At 32.0% G+C, this 22431-nt stretch overlaps 1 protein-coding gene across 1 annotated transcript in view; it reads left to right on the forward strand.

Moving 5' to 3' along the window:
- ADAMTS16 (ADAM metallopeptidase with thrombospondin type 1 motif 16) overlaps nucleotides 1-22431 on the forward strand; it is a 245374-nt gene that overhangs the window by 129639 nt on the left and 93304 nt on the right. The window contains exons 13-17 of the mRNA XM_074208590.1: nucleotides 690-862; nucleotides 2752-2882; nucleotides 4156-4279; nucleotides 4701-4945; nucleotides 10501-10639. Coding sequence (XP_074064691.1) covers nucleotides 690-862; nucleotides 2752-2882; nucleotides 4156-4279; nucleotides 4701-4945; nucleotides 10501-10639 — 812 coding nt within the window. The remainder of the gene's footprint in view (nucleotides 1-689; nucleotides 863-2751; nucleotides 2883-4155; nucleotides 4280-4700; nucleotides 4946-10500; nucleotides 10640-22431) is intronic.

Genomic DNA, 22431 nt, shown 5'->3' on the forward strand with positions numbered 1-22431 from the left:
AAGGAATAGTTTCATCATTTAGCATCTTGGTCTCCAGGATTAAAACATAATAGATAGCCCTCAGTAAAATTAGTCTTCTTAATCATATTATATTCATAACATAATTAATTGTTCATCTCTAGAACAATTCTAAATCCCATAAGCAAAGAACAAGAGATAATATTTTAAATGACTTTAAACCAAATTTTTCTTATTCTTTAAGGCCTCAAATAAACTATTGCCTTTTTATTCAGTTCCTTGAATTGAAATTGAGACAATTCTAGTTGTATAAAGAATACCTGGGTTTAAACCTGCTTCCAACTTGGACTAGATTTATAACCATGGATAGACAAGTCATTTCATCTATTAGTGTCCCAAGCAACTCTATAATTGACAGTTCAGCAGATGAGTATACAAATAGGCATGGGAGGAGGAAATTCCTCAAAGCAAAAATTGATTCTGTATGCCCCTTCATACACTCTCATGCAAAAAATACCTCTCATAAAAAAGGTGCTTAATGTATGTTAAGTATTGTAAAATATTCTTATTTCACCTTCAGAATTTGAAGACTTTAGTCATTTCATCAGCTCTGACACTCCATTCTTAATGAAACTGGTTAATGAAGTAGATGTGTACCTTTGGGAAAATATACAAATCTATATTCAACACATCAATACATTTTAAAAAGGAATGTTAAATTTTTATTTCAGACCATCCCATGGAGGAAAATTTTGTGAAGGTTCTACCCGGACACTCAAACTTTGTAACAGCCAGAGCTGTCCTCAGAATAGCATTGACTTTAGGACCATTCAGTGTGCTGAGTACAACAGTAAACAGTTTCGAGGATGGTACTACAAATGGAAGCCTTACACTCAAGTAGAAGGTAAATCTCAAAGCAAATATTGATAGAAATTATATTATATTCCAGAATTCTTTTCTGTTTGAAGATGACACTATCTGTGACGTTGCATTTGAGGGTAACTCAGAAATAACTATTATTTTCTACCCGGTATCAATGGCAACAACATCATAGTCTCATCTCAGTGTAGTTTGTTTAACTTTGATCTGTTCAAAAACCACTCATGATATTCTTAACCTTATCTTGCAAGTGGAAGAGTGGATGTAAATAAGGAAAAATTCTTCACAGTTAGTCAGAAAACAATTCCAGGGGCTGCCCATATTGATGATGGGTCATAAGTGTAAGATTTTGTCTGAAATATCAAAGACATTGTTATAGTTATTTTTGTCCTTCTGGTCAGCAGCATCTTTGCTGGAATAGCAGAATGAAATGTTAATAACTATATGCAGATATTTTCTTAAATCTGATAAAATTGCTATCATGTAGTGACTGGAGCTTCTTGCTATGAGGATACAAGTTAAGTTGCTTATTTTTAGAATGTACAGGAATAAATCTTTTAGGAGCAGATCAAAAAGATTGTCCCCTGCCATCATTATGGCATAATAAAACAAAATTAGTAGCAGACATGCAGGAATTTCATTGGGAGGGAAAAAAAGTATTTGTATTCCTTGTTGGTCTGAAACCTGATGTGTAGGAAAAGATATCATTGTGACAGAGACATTAGGAATATCTGACAGCTATTTAATAAATGTTCAGTTGAATGGAATTCAATTGATCCTGGAAAGCTAGTTGTTTATTTTTATTTAACAGTTTATGCCATTTTTCATACTGTTTGAGTTTCTGAATAGAGCAAGTGTTTAAGGGAAAATTGAAACAAAGCAGTTCTAAGTCACTCTTTTTTGTCTTCAACAAAAGCAAAACTATGTGGTGATTTTGTAACAAACTGGAGAAGTGGTAGTAAAAATTCTGTCCTGGAACAGAATGATGTAGGAGACATGGTTTTTAGCCTGGCTTAGGCTAAAACTGCTTGTGTGAGCTTGGGTCACTTAACCTTTCTAGGAAAGGCTGAAATTCTTTATTTGAAAAGTGAAAGGATTAAGCCAGATGAACTCTTAAGACCCCAACCAGCTCAAAACCAGCTATAATTCTATGATAAGCAACTTCTCTTAAAACATTATTTTCCATAGTAAGTCTATATTTAATATTCACATAATTCCTAGTACAACTCAGCTCTTATAATTGCAAGAAAAGGACATGGATCTTAATATTGAACGCTATGGAAATTCTTTAGACAGCACTAAGTGGGGGACAAAGAATCTCAGGACAAGAAGAAATAGACTTAATTGATTTTGACTCTGTAAGTTGTTAAAATATTGCAATGGATTACTCCAAGAAGGTTTCCTTACAAGACTTTAAAAATATGATAATATTCATGTTCTCCACTTTCTAGTTTTTTTTTTTTCTCTCAAATCCAAGTCTGTACAAAGAACTATACTCTGGAGATTTCATCTACACATTTTTCTCTTTATCAGGATAAAAGTACCCTCCACTTATTTTATGATCCAGCTTAGTGGTTATTAATGGTATTTCATCATGCATTTTAAGTACCTAAGTACTCCTTTTTGGCAGAGATTCTTACATGGGGATAGAAGTAAAACCTACTATTTAAAAAAGAATGTTGCAGTATTTTAGTTAGTCTAATGAAGTTTTAAGGAAGAAGAAAGTATGATGAAATTTGGCAACCTGAAGACACTCTTTTAAAATGAATGACTATACTTGGGTTATTTCCTAGAGATATATGACAAATGTAAGGACATTTTCTCAATATAAGACATTATCCCAACCCCAAATTTCAGAGAAATGTTTATAGGTAAAGTATCTTTCTTGCTTGTGTTTTTCTCTTCTTTTTTAAGATCAGGACTTATGCAAACTCTACTGTATCGCAGAAGGATTTGATTTCTTCTTTTCTTTGTCAAATAAAGTGAAAGATGGGACACCATGCTCAGAGGATACCCGCAATGTGTGTATAGATGGGATATGTGAGGTAATAATGATGAAAAGGTATTCACTTGTAGTCTTAATTTAATTACTCAAATAAGTTGCCATTTCAGATACTAGAATTGCAAGCACAAACATAGAATTGTTGATTTTTAAGTACTAGTTTTAAACTTAGGAGAGGGAGGTCAGGAGAACTGAGTTATAATCCCAGGTTTGTCTTCAGCTAAATACTGTACCCTTGAGCAGTTGCACAGAAAATCTCAGTCTTTTGTTGTTAGAAAAGTGAGAGGGTTGAAATTAAATAATCTATTTATAGACTTTTCTAACTTCTCATTTAAAACTGATTAATAAAATACATCATTCCTCTTAGATCTATTGAATTGCTTCACAATATTTTTCTTGCTTTTGATTATGTGGTAAACTGCAAAGGGGCATAGTATGAAGCACAGTAAAGATTTGTGAAAAAGAAAATTTTCCAGAAAATAAAATGGTAATTATTTCACCACTTTGATGATATCTTCATGTAGAATCAAATATTTCTCTCTATATACTCTACATTTATATAAAACTACCAATATCATAAGTGAAATAAATTCCAACCAATATTCTAATTGATATTCTCTGAATGTCACTTTCTTTTATGTCCATACAGTAATGCATAATAATAATAAGAATTCATTTAGGGTTTGAGAAAATATTGATATGCAGAAATTTTTTTGGAGGTAATATAGGCCTTACAATTGGGGCTTTGAATATTCTTTTATGTACGTATAAGAGTATAGCTGCTCTGTACATAGCTGCTTAATACATACTTCTTTGATAATTTGATTAGGCAATGTAATTTTATTAATTTTCATGCAAAAAAAATACTATGAAGGAGTATCTTACCATGATTTCTATAAGCTCTTTCAGGGAAGGAACCATTTTTTTCTGTTCTTTGGTCCAGTAGTACCTAGCATATTACCTGTGATTAATAAATGTCTGTTAAATTGAATAGAATTGAATGTTTTGTTTATGTTCTATGAGGCAGTATGATATAGCATGAATAGGATACTAAATTGGGATTCAAGATAACCTAACTTCACATTTTGTTTTTCATATTTAGTAACTCTATGACCATAGGGAAACCAATTCTTCAAAGCCCCTGTTTTTCTTGTTGATAAAAGGGATAATCATACACCTAGCACCTAAGGGGTTTTTTGAGATTGGTTTTTAAAAATAAGGATGTGTAATATACTTTGCAACATTAAAGCATTATATAAGTATCAATTCTTCTTCTTCAGCATTTTACAAATAATATGTGATCTCATGTTCTCCAGACAGTTGGCTGTGACCATGTCCTTGGTTCTAGTGCCACTGAAGACTCTTGTGGGGTATGCAAAGGAAATAATTCGAGTTGCAGATTTTACAAGGGTCATTATGCTAAACATCACTACACAAATCGTGAGTATTTTATAGCTACTCGCTGGGTTTTCTATGGGAGTTTCAAGTTAAAACTTCTTAGAGGGATGGACTTGAAGTGAATAGTGAAAGCTGTAGGGGTCCCGAATTTCAGCAGAATCTTATATTTTTTTCATTTCCTGTTTTAAGATAATGGCTCTTAAGTTTTTGTTTTGAGTGGTTGCTAGGCTGTTTGAGTAAAAGTGGTTTGTAGGAATAATCAAAATTACAACAGCTCTGCTCCAATTTTAAAAAGTGATTCATACTTCTAAAGCAAATAATTGCCAAAACAGATATTCATACTCATTCTAATGTGAATAGTGCCTCTATACCCAGGTCTGAGCTACAAAGAACAGAAATACCTTAGTCTTTGTCCTGGCAGATTTATACAAAATACTACATGTTCTCATTTCCTTTGATTTAGAATACTATCAGATAGTCACCATTCCTGCTGGTGCCCGCAGTATCCATATATATGAAGTGAATGTATCTACCTCCTATATTGCTGTGCGTAATACCCTCAAAAGATACTATCTGAATGGTTACTGGACAGTGGACTGGCCTGGCCGATACAAGTTTTCTGGCACTAGCTTTGACTACAGACGATCATACAATCAACCAGAGTCTTTATCCTCTTCTGGACCAACCAACGAAACCTTAGTTGTAGAGGTAATGCTTATCTCATGATTTGGGTATGTGAAACAGGAGATTACTTGAGACAATACTAAGGATTGAATATTATTATTGGTTTTGTTAATACTAAGACACGTTAATTATGCCTCTTCTTTGAGCTACGTATATATATTATATAATATATATATATATATATATATATGTTAAAATACTGATGGAATGAAAATGAAGAGTAGATGAAGGGTAGAATGAAGGGTAACTTCTTGATTAAATTACTATTGCTTTTAAATTTTATAAGATAACATGTATCTGTGCGTGTGTGTGTGTGTGTGTGTGTGTGTGTGTACATTTAAGGGCAGATTTCACAGGAAAAGAACCACATTAGTCTATTATGTCGGTATGTGCTCCAAAACATATTAGTAATGTGTTCCTCCGTTAAACTAGCTATAACTACATTTGATATAACAACAACCCTATGTGTGATCAGAGTTTTATAATTGCAGAGAAATCATAGTTAGTAGAACTGACAACAAAAACAAAAGAAGGATAAATCGAATGAAACCAATGTGCAGTTCAATTTTGACAGATTTTTGCCTTGTATAAATGTATTTCTGACAAGTTTGCTTTTCTTTCCAATTTTGTGTTCCTTTAGAATGGCAGGATTTGGAAGAGAGAGGGCAATAGCCATTCTCTATTTTCCTACCTCCCCTCCCCTCTCCTCTCCTCTCCTCCCCTCTCCTCTCCTCTCCTTCTATGCATATGGAATAAAGAAGACATTATAGATATAGAGAATGCCCCTTGCCACAAAATGAAATCACTGTGATCTTTTTTTCTAATTAGGATTTTTTCCTTCTGAAGAATTATAGGATTTTATCTGCTTTTATTTTCATCTAAATAATTTATTTCCTTCTTCCTAGTTATGACTTGTTTCAGAACCACTTTTAAAGCAATTGTTCTAATATATAAAAACTTGGGTGAAGGAACTTGAGTTTCCACACAACATAATATTTCCAGTGGGAATTTAAATAAGATTTTGAAACAAATTTTAAGTGATTTCACTTAAAATCTTTCAGAAAGAATCAAGAAAACAGAATGTATGGCTCTTGGCAATGAGGAAGGTTATGATTTGATGCAATAATAAAGAATGAATGATGATATATTTATGGCAGCTTGATTATTCAAAAGAATCTAAAATCTGCAAAAAATTAATCTTATTTTTAAAAAAGTAAAATAGAAAGGCAGAAAGTATTTTCTTAAGAATTAATGTAAATGAGTGCACAAAATTTCATGGTTTTTGTACTAGAATAGTGTGGTGGTCATTCTGTAGTACATTAGTGATATCTAGAATAAACTATTTTATGAGTATATGGTTTGACGATATATATTACACACACACACACACACACACTCTTTTCTGATGCCTTATAACACAGAGGAAAAAGCTCTAAAGATTCCATTAATTTGGAAAGGATGTGAATATATCTACCTGAAGAATCCAAGCTAGGAATGTAATAGCTCTTCCCTAGAAGATTGATCCACATATTTATTTTTTTTATCCACATAAATATTTTTGAGCAAGATAATACAATGGAATGAAATATAAAACCAGATGTTGTTTATTTATTCATTGTCAGTCATGACCAATTCTTTGTAACCCATTTTGAGTTTTCTTAACAAGATACTAGAATAGTTTGCCATTTCTTTCTCCAGTTCATTTTATAGATAAGGAAACTGAGGCAAACAGGTTAAGTGACTTGCCTAGGGTCACAAAGCTACATAAGTGTCTGAGTTCAGATTTGAACTCAGAGAGATGAGTCTTACTGATTCTAGGTCTTATATTCTGATTACTGTTGTCACTTAGCTGCTCCTATTGAGCATAACTATACTCCAAAGCCTGTGTTAAGGGCTAGGTTGCACATAGAAAGGCAAGAAAGTCTCTACTTAAGAAGTTCACTTTCTAGTTAAGGGAGACAACATATATAGAAAGTTTCATTTATAGAAAGTATAAATCAAAAAGCCCAGTGATCCTTAGGGTATAGGATCAATGAAAATAACAAAAGTCAGTAGTTAGAGTGCAACAGTAGGTCATATGGCTAATACCCAAGGGTCTAAAGGAAATCAAGGCATTACAGAAAATAAGAATTGCTTGGTAAGATAGATATAATGATATCAATTTCCTCAGATCAAAGTCATTTTAACAACTGTGGAAAATGACTCTTATTCCTGTAGAATATGCTTTCAAATTGATGATGGTGAAGTAGTTGAAAAGATAATAGAGATTGCTAAAAATTAGCACTTTTAATTGTAATCTTTGACTAGTAGCCAGTGAGTTTACATAGTACTGAAATAATTCAAGCAACCAGTGAGTTGACATAGTATTTAAATAATTCAAAGTTATTGAAATAACTGGACCACATCCACATTGACCTTCTTACTAAAAACAGGTTGGAAATAGGGGCATGCATATAAATGTTTAAAAATCATGCTTGTTAGAAAAAAAATTGTAAGCACATTCACTCTTAAGTTTGATCTGCATTATTAACACTTCCTTAAGTCTAGATAATCACAATAAATCAAGCCCAAATTTTTTAGTGATTTCTTAGGAGTAAATGTTCAGTCAAAAAATTTTATAACTTTGCTCTCCCAAGTAAGCCTTAATAGTTACTCCAGTATATTCCTGGCTGAAAACAAAAAGAAAATATTATGGATGATCACAAAATATATATATATATATATATATATGTGTGTGTGTGTGTGTATGTGTGTGTGTGTATATATATATATATATATATATATATATATATATATATTTGCCTAAAGATACAGATGATATGGGTTATGCAATTTGTAGATGAAAGAAACTGGAAGGGAAAAGCTAATATATTTCAACAATTGGTCCAAGATCCAAAAATGTTCTTGATAAGCTAAAACATTAGATTTAGGCTAATAAGATTACATCTGATAGAGATAAATATGTAATCTGAAACAAATATAAATAGGATAAGAGTATGACTAGAATACAGTTTGTCTGAAAATGATCTGGGAGTTTTAGGGAATAATAAGGTAACATTAGGCAAGTATGATACAACAGGAAAAATAGAATGAAATCTTTGACTGCATTTAAAGAAGAGTAGCACCCAAGGTGGGGGAGGAGACAATTCCTCTTGTACTGCTCTTGTCCTCTTCATCTGATACATCAAGTTAATTTCTCACAATTAGAATAGTGAAGGGTCTCAGAATCATTCTATGTAAATATTGTTTAAAGGAAATAGGAATATTTAACTTTGAGAAGACTTAAGGGGGGTAGGATAACTTTCTTCAATAGTTATGAAAGAAGCATTAGAATTCTTTTTTTCCTAGTCCCTATGAATGAAATTCAGAGTCACTGGTAAAAGAGGCAAATTGAAGATTGATATAATGAAAAATTTCTAACTAAAGTTAGCCAAAAACAGAATGAGCAGCCTTATAAACCATTAAAAACACAAGGAAATTCATAGAAAAAATATAGGGGAAATAATCTATTTTCTTGTACTAGAGAGAAAAAGTAGATGACCTACTTGTCAGGTATAGTATAGAGATGTTGCTTTTTTCAAGTGTAGATTGGACTAGATAACCTTTCCATCCATGAGAATTGATCATTTTGGGATTCTAGCCCAAGTAATGAAGTTTTCCTGTCCCTTTATTCAACTTATTGCTACAAATATGCCCTTAAAAGTTGTCATATTCATATTGAATAATTTTTATGTTTCATTTCATTTATTGTTAACCTTTCCAACTCTATTTTCATGAGTTTATGCTTTTCTTTTATATTTTTCCTTGGTTATATCACCTTCCTCTTACCTTTTTGTTTTCATTCCTTTAAATTCAGAGTTGATGTCTATATAGTTTCACTTATTAGAATAATTTGTCATTGTTTACACTGAATTAAGTATTGAAAACTTCCCAATCCTCTTGATCCATAGTCCCTTCTGAGGTATCTCTTTGGCATTAATCTAGTTCACATCTGGACTTTTTGAAATCTGCTTGAAATTATATTCAAGTGCTTCCTTACTTTGCATGAACAAATTCTACAATGCATGGTAATCCGCCCCCCCCCAAGGTTACTGCCACTGTCCTATCACCAATCAGCTTTCCTTGTAAATAAATCCAGAGTAGCAGTTTCCCTTTTTTGCTTTCTCTCTCCTGAGGGATGAAATTGTTGACAAGGAAATTCAAGAATTTACCACAAATTCTGGTTGGCAGAGTGAAATAGATGACCAGATAGCCAGAGAAATCCCTAATCAATATTCTTACTTGCCTCTGTGATAGTCTGGTAATTTCTATTTGGAAAGCATTATCATGGCCAGGTAAACTACAGCATGCTCCAAAGATTACATTACTTTTGTCCCTCTTGTTTTACCCTTACTCAAATGCTCTGCATTAACTCACTAGGCAAAAACTCTCAGGTTTATAGAAATAAAACCATAAACTATAAAGTTTATTTCTCTGCAGGTATATGCTTGCTTAGCATGCAATGGTGTTTATTTCTCATTTTACCAAATCATGTTCTTTTGTTCTATCAAAATAAGGCATAACGCTACAGTCAGCATAAATATGTAAATACAATGACAATTATTTCAAAACTATATTGAGGAGATCAAGGGGGCAGGAATAATCCTGGTGGGATAAAGGATGGAGAATGCTATAAAAGAAAAGTCCCTTGGAGGTAGTAGACCTTGAACACCACTTTCAAGAGGAAAAAAACAACCATTGTGGTATATTGGAAAGGAAGGAAGATGGAGGTGTTCATATGAAACATCATTCAAGTTATATGAAACATCTTAGGAAGAATTCCAGAAGCAGAAAACTGTACTTTAGTTTGGAAGGTGAAAATCTCAGAAGGCTATACTTTTCTGGATAAGAATTTGTTAAATGTTTGTTTTCAAAATGAACGTAGAATTTTTAATGACTAAGAAATATGGGTAGGGAATACCTGTGTATTTTGTTTATGTATTTAAAAACAATCTCTTCTCTTCCTTAGAGATGAATAAATATAAGTCAGTAAGAATGACTGAAGTAAATCTTTTCTGCATTTACTCTCCCAGAGAGCTCTATTTTAAATCATTGCTATTTAATGAATATTTAGGTCCTGCAAATATTCAGTGTCACTTGTCTTCTCATGAGAAAGGAGTAATTCTATCATATTTGTCTATCATTACAGGTGTGATATTATGACTAAAGAAAGTCCTAATGGGGAGGAAAGGAATCTTGAAGGAAACAGATAAATAACTATATAAAAGAGTCTTTGTTTTTATAAATTTTGGAAGGAAGGGAGATAGGAGAAGTGAAATAGTGTCAAACCCTTCATGACAAAAATTGTAGCATGTCTGAAATATATCCTTTATAAGAATTGTCCTTATTAGAAGGGCAAAGAATTCTTATTTAGGTAAATAAGACTGAATTAATTGAGAAAGTATTATAAATATATTTTTCTTCATCCTAGGCAATGTCAACATGAAGGGCTTTTTATTTTAAATTTTGTGGCACAAGTTTAATTTACCTGAATTAATTTGTTATTTTCCTTGTTTTGTTGTTGGTGCTTCTGTTTTTAGCTTCTGTTTCAAGGTCGGAACCCAGGAGTTAGCTGGGAATATTCTATTCCTAAATTGCAAAATGAAAAGAAACCTGGTACAAAGCACAACTTTACATGGGCCATCATCCGTTCTGAATGTTCAGCTACCTGTGGTGGAGGTAAGGAAATATTGACATTATTCTTTATGGATTTATTGAAAATCATTATATGTCAGTTCCTGTACTACGTGCAAAGAATAACATTACAAAATAAATTAGTGCCAAAACTAATGGAGCTTACCTTCTTGAGAAAATGACATATACTCAGAAAATATATACAAAATTTTTCAAAAGTAAATGCAAAATAATTTTATGGGTAGAGAGAATAAATATGATTAGAGATATCAGCAAAAGTTTTGGGTGTACCTAAGCCCTTGAGATACTAAAGCTTCTTAAGAGCTAGAGGTGAGAAGAGAGCATTACAGCCTGTTCACAGAATCAGATGATGAAAAATCATATGTGTATACTCACTATACCCCATCCTAAGCCCCTCTCAATCATGTCTTAATTTTAGTATCTGATTACCAATTGGATATTAGAAAGGAGAGATGATTTATGAAGTGGAGGTTAGGAAAGAGACCCTAGGGTAATGTTAAAGTGGCAAAGTGGCTAATTAAAAATTGTGTGTGTGTGTGTGTGTGTGTGTGTATATTTGGTTTCTGTGGCTAGCACTGGTTATATGTGAGGTTGATAAGCAGTTGACTCCTACTTCACTCTTCACTGCTTCATCAGTTGCCTGAAGAGAAGAGAAGGAAGACAAGGAGAGAGGAAAGGAGGCAGCCAAGGACACACACCCTTTCTCTGTGTACATGTAGCATAATAGTTCACTGGATATCAGTCATCAGAATTGTTTAACAAACCTGACTAAGACAGACATGGACATCAGCCAAGATATCCATTTGCTGCATGTAGCTGCCAAATACAGGAGTAACATGTACAACTACTGAAATGGCTATGGTGAACTCCAGAGAGGATATTCATTGATTACCTGGATTGTAGACTTATGGTAGTTGTCCATTAGATACCTTCTCTTTCTAAGTGTTTATCTCAGTTCCCACTCTGACTGGATGAGCATTTATTCTGTGGCTGCTATGGGAATTGGTTGAAATATTTCATCTTTAAAATCTCGAAACATCACTGACTCTCTTTTACCATAATAGTAACAATAGATCAGTGCTTCATTAATATTATCTTTGACAAGAGCCTTTGCTCTAACATTTATTATAGGTACTTCAATAATGAAACTCCATTGCATATGAGCCATGAAGAACTCAACTGATGATAAATTTAACTCATGAATTTTAAATTGTATAGAAGTATTCCTTGGCTTTGAGATTTGCTGATATGTAGCCAATTCTCTGGACTGCCAGATCCTCCTTATAAATGATCCAATAAGAGTCCTTATTTTTGAACCTACTTCTTCACTATTTTCTAGACTCCAGTGAACTGAAAATCTCAACTCAAGTACTAAGACTTTCTATGGCTGAGTTCAGAAACCTTTTGTACCTGAACCCTAATTACCCCTTTTCTTTCCCTTGTTCTTTGCCATGTGATAGATTGCTTGAATCTCACATATTTGTTCCTTTTTTTCCCAAGATGATGTAAATCATCCTGATTTTTAAATAAAGTATTTTTAAAGGAGAAAAGAATATAAATGAGAAACATTATAATGGGGTTAGTAAATTAGAAAGTTGTATAGAGGAAAGTAATTATGAATGAAAGAATTTTACATAGCCTAATAGGATAGTCCTCAACTTGTTAGTCTGTCTTAGCTCTCTAAAATTTTTCCTGACTGAAACCATGACCAATATTATTTACTATGGGCTGGGGGCCAATACCCCATGTGAAGTTTACTCCATTATGGCCCCCAAAGGAAAATGGTATCTTTCTTGTCTAGAGCATTCCCTATTGATTCAGAATTATGTCCAAGGGTTCTGTATTGAACTCATTTGTCTGTTCTACAATCCCAGACTTACTCTTAGTAAACCAGGAGGCCTCCTGATTGCCACTGGGACATTTGGGTATTCCATTCACATTCCTGACTAAGCTCTTGGCTATTTTCCCACTCTCACAAACAAGAGGAAAAACAAGGCAATACAAACAGGCAAAATCAATTTCGCCATACCTAAAAAACAGAATGACTCAACTTAATGCAAATTTCATGCACAAATTTTAAAAGACATTCTCTTTCATTATACAATACTAATATGTTTAATTTCTATCCTTAGTATTAGTTTTTAAATTCAAGAAGCAGTTATTAAATATTTACTGTTTTTGTTTAATCTGAAGTATTAGTACTTTCTTAAGTCTAAATAATCAGCAAAATGATAAATCTAATTCTGAGTTGTGGTGATTGCTGATTTCTGAGATGTATATGTGCACATTAAATTTTGCAATCAGTTCTCAAAAACTCTCTATTCCTAAAAACTTAGAAAATTAGAAAAGGCTTTATAAAGTAGGTGGTATCAAAACAGAACCTTACAAGAAAATAAGAATTATTTTGAAGTGGGGATGAGAATGGAATAAATTTCAAGCAATAGGGTAAAAACATGCCCCTAAACAAAGAAGCAGGTGATGAAATTCTGGGATCAGGGAAGAGGCCAGTTTGGCTGGATTATAGAATGAATGAAGAAAAGTAATATGAATGTCTCAGAAGTTAGGTTTGAATTAAATTCTGGTTGGTTTTTTTTTTTTTTGAGCAAAAGCATGACATGGTCACACCTATGCTGTGCCTTAGGGAGATTATTTTGGTGACTGTTTGGAGCATGGATCATGGAGAAGAGAAACTGCAATTCATTAGTCCATGTGAAAAGCGTATGAGTAATTGAAGGTTGAGAGTGACTTTGTGAATCTTGGCTATCTTCTGTGTAACAAAAGTAAGGAATAACAAGATATGAGAGGAAGAACTTCCAATGGAGAGTTATAGATGACTCTCAAGTTATGGTTTTGGATGATGAGGGTGATAGGAAACTTACAGAAGAGGCAGATTGAGAAAAAAATCATAAAATTAATTTTAGACAAAATGAATTTAAATTTCACTGGCAGGCAGAATTAACATTCAAGAGACAGGTTTGAACTAGAGTTATACATTTCTACATAAGGATAAAAATTGGATTCCTGGAATTAATTATATTACTCAGGAAAATGATAGAAAGAGGAGAGAACAGAACAGGACCCAGGATAGAACCTGAATCACACCAACACTTGAGATGCAGGAAGCTTATAATAAACCTAGAAAGAGACTAAAAGGCAATAGTGAGATAGGCAGAAGAAGACCACTTTAAACAACTGCATAGTAAGAGTAGAAGATATTATCCATGAAATAAATGGTCTTCAGTCTTAAAAATCATTAAAATAATTCAAGTAGGATAAGAACAGAGAGCAGTCCATCAAGAAGTTGTTGGTACCCTTTGAAACAGTAGATTAATTCAGTGAGGACAAGGAGGCAGAATGCAAAAGATTAAAGCATAAATGGAACATGAGAATGTTGAATTAATGAATGTAGATTACTTTTTCGGGAGTGTTTTTCTATAGAAGAAGGTAGAGATTAACTTGAGGAGATATATGAACCAAGAAAGACTTGCTTTTTTTGTTTATATGTTTGTTTAAAGATAAAGGAGCCCAGACATGATAGAATAATAAAATATTATATGAAAACTCTATGATAAATGGCCCTTTATATAAATTAGTTAAGAAAATGATAAAGACAGGGATAAAGAATAATTGATTTATTAAGTTCTTAGAGGAGTTAGAAGGGAATGGGAATGAGGGCACAAGTAAAGATTTGAAAAAGACTTACTTTTTTCTTCACAATTATGGTAATTGAAGAGAAAATTGAGGTAGAGAGGTTTTGAAGTGGAGTATCAAAACAAGGGAGTTTATTGTGAATAATGTAAGTTTTCTCTGTTAAAATGGAGTATAAAACCTTTCCTAGAAGACATGGGACTTTGTACTTAGGCTAGAATGGAGAGGACAAGATTTCAATCAGCCATTATAGAGACTGTAATAGAATAATAGGAAGAATACAATGATTATTATATATCAATGAGGGCACAGTTGATTAATAATAATAATAATAACAATAACTAACATTTATATAATGTTTTTAGGTTTTGCAAAACACTTAACATATTATATTACTTAATCCTCAAAAATCCCTATTTTAACAGAAGAGGAAACTGAGACAGAAAATAGTTAATTGACATGATCACTGTCACATAGCTAAAGCAGAATTCATATTCAGAACTTTCTGACTCCATGTCCAGTATTCTATCTACTGTGCCACCTAACTGCTTCTGAGGTGAGTTTAGTTACCATGAATTTGTATTGGCTAGAAATATGATTCTTTGAATTCTTCTAGGAACTTTCAGCCTCAGGGAAAGAAGAACATAGGAGATGGTTGGAAGGGATTTTCCAGGATTGAGATTTGGCAATTTCTGATTAGGAAAGAGTCAAAGGTCAAAAGAAATTAAGTAGAACAGTTGAATTGCTTAAAAAAAAATAAGGCCAAGGCTCTAAAAGAGTACTGTGATTATAGCCAAGGAGATGGTAGGGATGAATAAAGAAGTTTGATGTCAGAATGAAGACAAAGAATAAATTTAGGAGGTATGAAGCAAAATGAAACAATAAAAACAGGATATAGGAAGAGGTTTTCAGAGTTCAGGATCATAGAAGTGGGAAACTAACTTAGCAGAGACAGCATAGATAGGAAGTAGGAAACTACCTTAGCATAGACAGCATAGATAGACAAGAAGTGCAAAATACAATTAGCACTCTCTAAATGTAAATAATTTCAATAGACAATGAGGAAGGAAGATAAAGATAAAATTTAAAAGTCCTACTTGTCCTCAAGAAACATAAAATGTAATAGAGCAGATATATGCAAAGTCTACAAAAGAGCCGTATACATATAGTTTAGGTACAAAGTAAAATTGTGCTCACTTTTAATTTTAAAGGTTTATAGGATATGATTTGTGAAAGACAAGGAAGAGAATGTGAGATGGAGAATTCTCCATGATAATCACTGACAGTTCACCTCAACCAAGATAAAGAAAATATTATGTCAATTCTTTGTAGGAATATTTTATTTCTTCATTTTCCCCATTACCTTTTGATAAAGTGATGATGGGAAAAACATTTGCAGATCTTAAACTAGAAAATTAAAATATTGTATGAAAACTCTATGATGAATGGCCATTTATATGGATTAGTTAACTTTATCCATTTTTATATTTTTCAGATTTTAATAGAAACAAAATTAAATACCATTTTGTTATTATTAATATTATAAAAAAAGAAGGAAATGTACATTACAAGAAGTCATTTTTTTAATGGAATGGAACAAAAGACACTAAAAAAGAGTTGGTGGATTTATGGCAGTGGAAATAAATTAAACATAGGAAATTAAGGGAACAATTCAGAAAGGACTGAAAGTTAGAGGAAACAGTGGCACCGTCTAAAAATCATACTATAAACATGCTTGAAATACTTTAAAAATCTTCATCCTGTTAGATACTAAAAGAACAAAATCTTTAGAGTTTGGGTGCTAGCCAGAACTGTAACTCAGGCTTGAAAAACTTTCTGGGGGGAATGGAAATTATTGTTGTCTCATGAGTAGTAGAACAAGCAAATGGAGGCAACTAAACTGAAATATGTTAGGAATTTTATAATGAAGGTAAGTTAGAAAACAGGTGGGAAAATGGACTCAACTCCAATATAAAAACATGCAAAAATTAGTACTAATACAAAGTGAAATTTTTTTAGTACTCTCAGGAAGAAATCTAGGAAAGAATTGTGTAGCTTTGACCCATCTTTAAACATAATATAGAACATTGAAATTGAGTATATTTCTATCTCCCTATCTGTAATCTCTTCAAACTCTTCCCTGACCATCTCTTCTTACTTCCTCTTAAAACCATAAATTTAAAGCCAGAAGAAACCTTAACAGTGATCAGAATCTCCCTGCCCCAACTCATTTCACAGATAAAAAAGTTCAATGTCTTGGCCAAGTACACACAGATTGAAGTGGAAGATTCTAAATTTGAACACAAGACCTAAACTATCAGATCCCAATACACTTTCTGTGGTTCCATTCTTTAGTCTTGTTTCTGAGAATTATAGAAAATAATTCAATGAAATAAATACTATAAAAAGTTGGGGGAGGTCAATTTTGACTATCATTAGATCATTATTTTGTCAATTTTATAAAATAGTATAAGAAAAGCATGCACTTTCATAGTCTTTTATGCTTCTGAAGCAGTATGAGATGAATCAAATGGATAAAATACACAAAGCATTATTGCTATCAACTAGCTTATATTTTGATGACTCTAAGAATATTGAAATGTGAATAAAACTTCCAACAATGTAGATCTTACATTCTGTGTGATTATTTAGAGATTTCTCTCACAATATTGAAAGCTTTCCTTATTTTCTGCAAGATCATGGAAAACCCATTGTATCATTTGGACAATCCATTTATTTTCTTTTATCCATGATAGGTATTAGTTTAACTACTTCTTTGTCAAATATGTCATTATTTATGACTTTAGTGTCATAGCTTGTCATAATCATGGTTAGTAAGATGCTGCCATAATGGCCATCTTGTATTTTTCTATTATCATTTTAAGGTGATTTATACTTTTGATTCTTTTAAAATCATAGTATTGTGATACTTTATGACTTACAGCTATATAACAACATTGGGGGAAAACTGTGTTAAAGAAATGGGTTTAAATGTTTCTTGTTCTTGTTGTTTTTGACTCTGAGTAATTTGAGGCAATCTTGTATGAACTTCATAAAATATCTCAAATATCCTTAAAGTTTTGGGCTTCAATGTAAAAGTAAACCCAATGAATAATGATTAAAACCATGCTGAAAAAATATGATTTGAGATAAGGCTGTGAAAGAGTCCAGAATTCATAGACTACACAGAATCCACTTGTCTATTTGTCATAAACAGTCCTCAAGAAAATAGTCACAGTCAAAGACTGGTAAACACTAATAGAAAATTGACTGTTAACACATACAAAGAATAACGAGATAGAGGAACTCATTTATGAATCAGCTTGCTGATCATGAAGGGATTAGATCAAAAGTTAAAGTAAATATGAAATTAAAATATAGGATAATAATAATGAGAAGGAATAGTGTGCAATGATTAAAACTCCAACCCAAACTGTTTAAATTAGATAGAAGCATCTCCTTCCCTCCTTCCCCCAAAAAAGTTAAGAGAAAAGTAAAAAAACTTTCACTTAATCAATGCAGCTTAGGCAAAATAACCATTATTTAAGAAAAAACAAGGAATCAAAACAGCTTTGAAAAAAAGAGGTGGACAAAAGAACCTGGATACAGTAGTCTCTTCAGTCTATCACAGTTTCTTTTACTAAAAAGTTTTTATTCAAATTTCTTCCTGCAATATGTTAAATTAGGGTTGTCTAAAATTTGACATGAGGGCCTAAGTGCAATTTTATGAGCCCCACTATGGATTTACTTATGCTTTAGTAAATGAAACTGAGCTACTACAGAGTTCTCACTAAAATGACAAATCAAAATTTATTGTCTATTGTTTCAATAATAACTTTTAAAGTAAGGTCGGGCAGCCCTGTGTTAAATATTTTAAGGCTGTGGCAAAAACTATTAATTTTGTAATGCTACTGTAGATAACTTATCCCTCTAAGTATACTGAAAATTATAATGTTGTATTCTTACAGTACTTAATGAACTCAAAGAGTACATTTTGGATATATTTTGTTTTGATTTTTTAACCTATACTTAGTTTGTTATTTAGTCTTTTTTCCCAAGAACAACATAAAATCAGATGTGTTGATTGTTCCTATTTTAATGCAGCAATAAGGTTTTAAAATGTACAGACTAGTGGAACTGTATAATGTTACATTGTATGAGAGCATCAGATTATCATCTGTTATCATCTGATCAATTAACAAGTATTTATTAACTTATTAATTAATTTATGTGTTAAGAATTGTAGTTGAAGCTAGAGATACAAAAGCAAGACAAAAAAAATTCTAGTACATGAAGTCAAAAGGACCAGGAGGAATCAGGAAAAGATAGATAATTAAATAGAGAGACTAATTTTAGACTGAAGTTACATTCTTCCTTTGATAATGTAGTGCTATGGTGCAATGATGTTCAGTATCTTAAATTTTAAAAAAAAAGAACATTTCAGATCCTAAATTTAGTAGGTAAAACAGGAAGTGATCTCACATATAAGTAAAAGGTTCTTTCTTATAATCTAAATGTGAAAGCTGATTTTTCTCAGCTCTGATTGGAATTATAACCTTGATCAGCATTTGGAATACTTGTTAAAATTGTCTCAGTTTTAAATTATATAAATCACTTCCTGTGTAATATACATATAATAATATGATAATATGATAGTTTTCTTTGTTGAGAACGTTGATTTCTTCTAGACTTAATCATTTCTTTATATAAGGACTTGTGGTTTACAGTACCCTAAACTATGTAATTTTAATGATTGATTGGCAAATGGTGAGAGAAATATGGTATAATTCTTCTCTGAAGTTTGTAAGTTAAGCTTACAAAAAATTTCAATTAGTTCTGCTTCCAACTGAATTTTTTCAAATTTCAAAAATCAGGTAAAGTTAAATTATTTCATTCTTAGAGCCTCAAAAATAATACATTGTATTACTAGAATCATGCAATAGAGACATATGTCAATTAGTAGAGTTAATCTTCAATCAATAAAATATTATGCATGCTTATTCTTTTCCTCATACCCTACTTTGTGAAATGAGAAAAAAGCAAATTTGATTATTGTACAGTAACCTGAATATAGCATACATTTAGACTATTCAACCACTGATATATAATTATAAATGATTTATTCTAATACTGAATTGAAGGGTAAAGTGTTGGCATTTTCATTTAAATATGACAATATGATCTTCAACTTTTTCTTATCTTTGATTTGGGATCTAGGTAGCTCATAATTTATTCAATTGATGTTCAAAAATTTTACATCACTTCTTTCCCTGGATATCTTTGATTAAATAATTAGTTTGCCTTTGTTGTTCACAGGAAAAAAATTTTAAACAAAATCAAGAGATGAGATGGTTGATTTAGTGCACTTAATTATGTCAGCAATGTTGTTTTCATATCTTTAAACCATGCTTTCCTTTCATCTTTGATCTACAAGTGACAGATCTCACAGCATCATTAAATTGTTCATTCTCTCCTTAGATGAAAAAATGAATATTCTCTTTTGTTGTCTTGAGCTCATCTTCCTAGACTGTTTAGCAAGAACTGTTGAAAGAGATTAGCTGATCCCTCCCTTTTTGCATCTTCCACTATTTTCTTCTTCTCTCCATCCCTCCAATTCTTTCCTTATAGTCCTATGTGATACTAATATCCTGGATGAACCTCACACATTTATCACTGAATACATTTAAAATTAGAAAGAATCTTATAAGTTAAATTCAATCATTTACATCTATTGTTGTCCATAATAATTAAAATGTATACCTAAACACACACAATAATTCTGGAAAGTGATGAGGAATTATATAAGGAAGTGATTAAAATTTCTACATCCTAGATCCAGAGATTCCATTGCTAAGTAAAGGATACCAAAGGCAGAAAGAAATTTTTATAACAGATAAAAAGCAAAGAACTTGGAAAAAGGAAAATGTCCATGACTAAGCAAATTGTTATTCATGAATGTCATGTAATACAAAGGCTCATATTAGCCAGTACAAAATGAAATAAACAGAGCCAGGAAAACCTTTTATACAATGAATACAATAAGGTAAGCTGAAAGAATAAAAAATGAAACAATGATGTATTATAAAGATCAAGTGTTGCCTCAGAACAAAGAGGAAAATTCAGCCCTCAAAAGGGGAAGGACTATTGAAAGTATAAAAAATACATATTGTCAAATTAGGCTGATGTGGTTTTGTTGAACTGCTTCCCCCACTTTCCTCTAGTTCCTATCCTCCCCATCCCTGTACTTTCTGCTTTCTTTTTTTCATATATCTGGAAATGAAAGTGATGAAAAAAAGTTATAAATTATTTGGTTTTTTAAAATAAAGGATTCATCCACCAGGTATATCAGAAATGATGTCTATGTTGGCTTTTTCCAAATATTTAAACCATTAGCTCATTCCTCCCAGTTGGTTTTCAGTCCTTTGTGGTTTCATGAAATCCAAAGTGTAATTTAGATCTATTGTCATTTATTGGCTATCATTTTTGCTTCACACCTGTCATGCATTTCTGCCTACCAGATTATTTTTATACGCAGACACATAGGTCAGAAAGGAGGAGTGAGGTCCTTGTTATAAAATAAAAACATTCTATTTTTGGTTATTTTTTTGCAAGGCAGTGGGGTTAAGGTGACTTGCTCAAGGTCAAATAGCAAGGTAATTATTAAGTGTCTGAGGCTGGATTTGAACTCAGGTGCTCCTGACTCCAGGGCCAGTGCTCTATCCACTGCACCACCTAAATCCCCTAATAAAAACATTCTTAACTTGGTGAAATAACATTTTTCCTTTTTGCTGTAAAATTCCTCAATAAGGTACACTATGTCCTGATATATAATTGTCCTTTAAATTAAAATGTTCTGCAATCTTCATTTAAAGAACGTCATGCAAATCTTAAAGCTGACCAGAGCACCAGATGCCTTTAAGTTATAATTTGTCTAATTTTCATATTGAAATATTTTTGTTTGTAGAACATTATCTCAGGATTTTGAACTTGGCTATAACAGTTAGCCAAAACTTTTCCCTAAGGTTTGTGAAAGGGAAGGAAAGGAACATCTCTAGTATCCTTGCCACTTCTTAATCAACTCTTTAATTTGAAAGATATATCTCCAGAGTCAACTCATTTAAATTAAAGGAGGACATAATAGTTTGAAAATCCAAACACACAATTAATTTTAACTATTTTATATATACCAGATAAAGTGAATAGTGTGCTAGAGCTGCTAGTTTTAGCATAAAAAATAACTCAATTCTAATTTTGCCTTTAAGAAACTGAAACATCTTTAGCTTCATTCAGCTATTTTTTTGAAAAATGATAATACTATGCCATAGTACCTACTTTACAAAGCTTCCATAAAAATTAAATGAGACAATTGACATAAAGCACTATGAAAACCCCAAATACTATAGAAATTATTAAGAGACTACATAATAATAAACATGCATATAGCACTTTGTTTCACAAAAGTTTCACCCACATCTTATTTTGTTACAGTAAGAAGCATTTTTTCTTTTATTATTGTATTATTTCTCATGATATCATTTCATTTCCCAATAAGTAGTAAAATCAAAGAAATATGAAAATATCAAAGGTCTTGCGGTCTTTACTGCAACATTTCCAATGACAAGGGAACTTCTGAAGGAAGCCCATTTCATTGGTGAACAAGTTTCATTATTAGAAGTCTTCCTTATATTGAACAGAAATCTATTACCTGTAAACTCTCATTCACTGGTCCCAATCTTATCTTTTAGAGCTACACAGAATAACTGCCTCTCCCTTTCATATATTAGAATCTATTCATATACATCATCCTTACCTTAGGAATTCCTAGCCTAACAATTCCATTGTCTCTCATTGTTCCCTTCATGAGATAGTACCTAATCCATTTATCTTCCTCACAGACATAATATAACTTCCTAATGACCTTCTAAGAACACTGCCAAAGGAACTAAATATTTGCTATGTAGAGTGACTAGTTTAGGGAAGAATGGAACCATTTCTTCCATTTGTCTAAATACTATATCTGTTGATGTAACCTGTGATTATGTGACTTTTTTAGCAGTCACATCTACCATTGAGTCATAATATAATTCTGATCCACTCAAATTCTCCATATATTTTTCACATGAACTGCTGAAGTAGCTTTTCTCCAGATTATTGATCTTTTTTTATCC

This window comes from Macrotis lagotis, chromosome X (genome assembly GCF_037893015.1).
Source record: "Macrotis lagotis isolate mMagLag1 chromosome X, bilby.v1.9.chrom.fasta, whole genome shotgun sequence".
Classification (NCBI taxonomy): domain Eukaryota; kingdom Metazoa; phylum Chordata; class Mammalia; order Peramelemorphia; family Peramelidae; genus Macrotis; species Macrotis lagotis.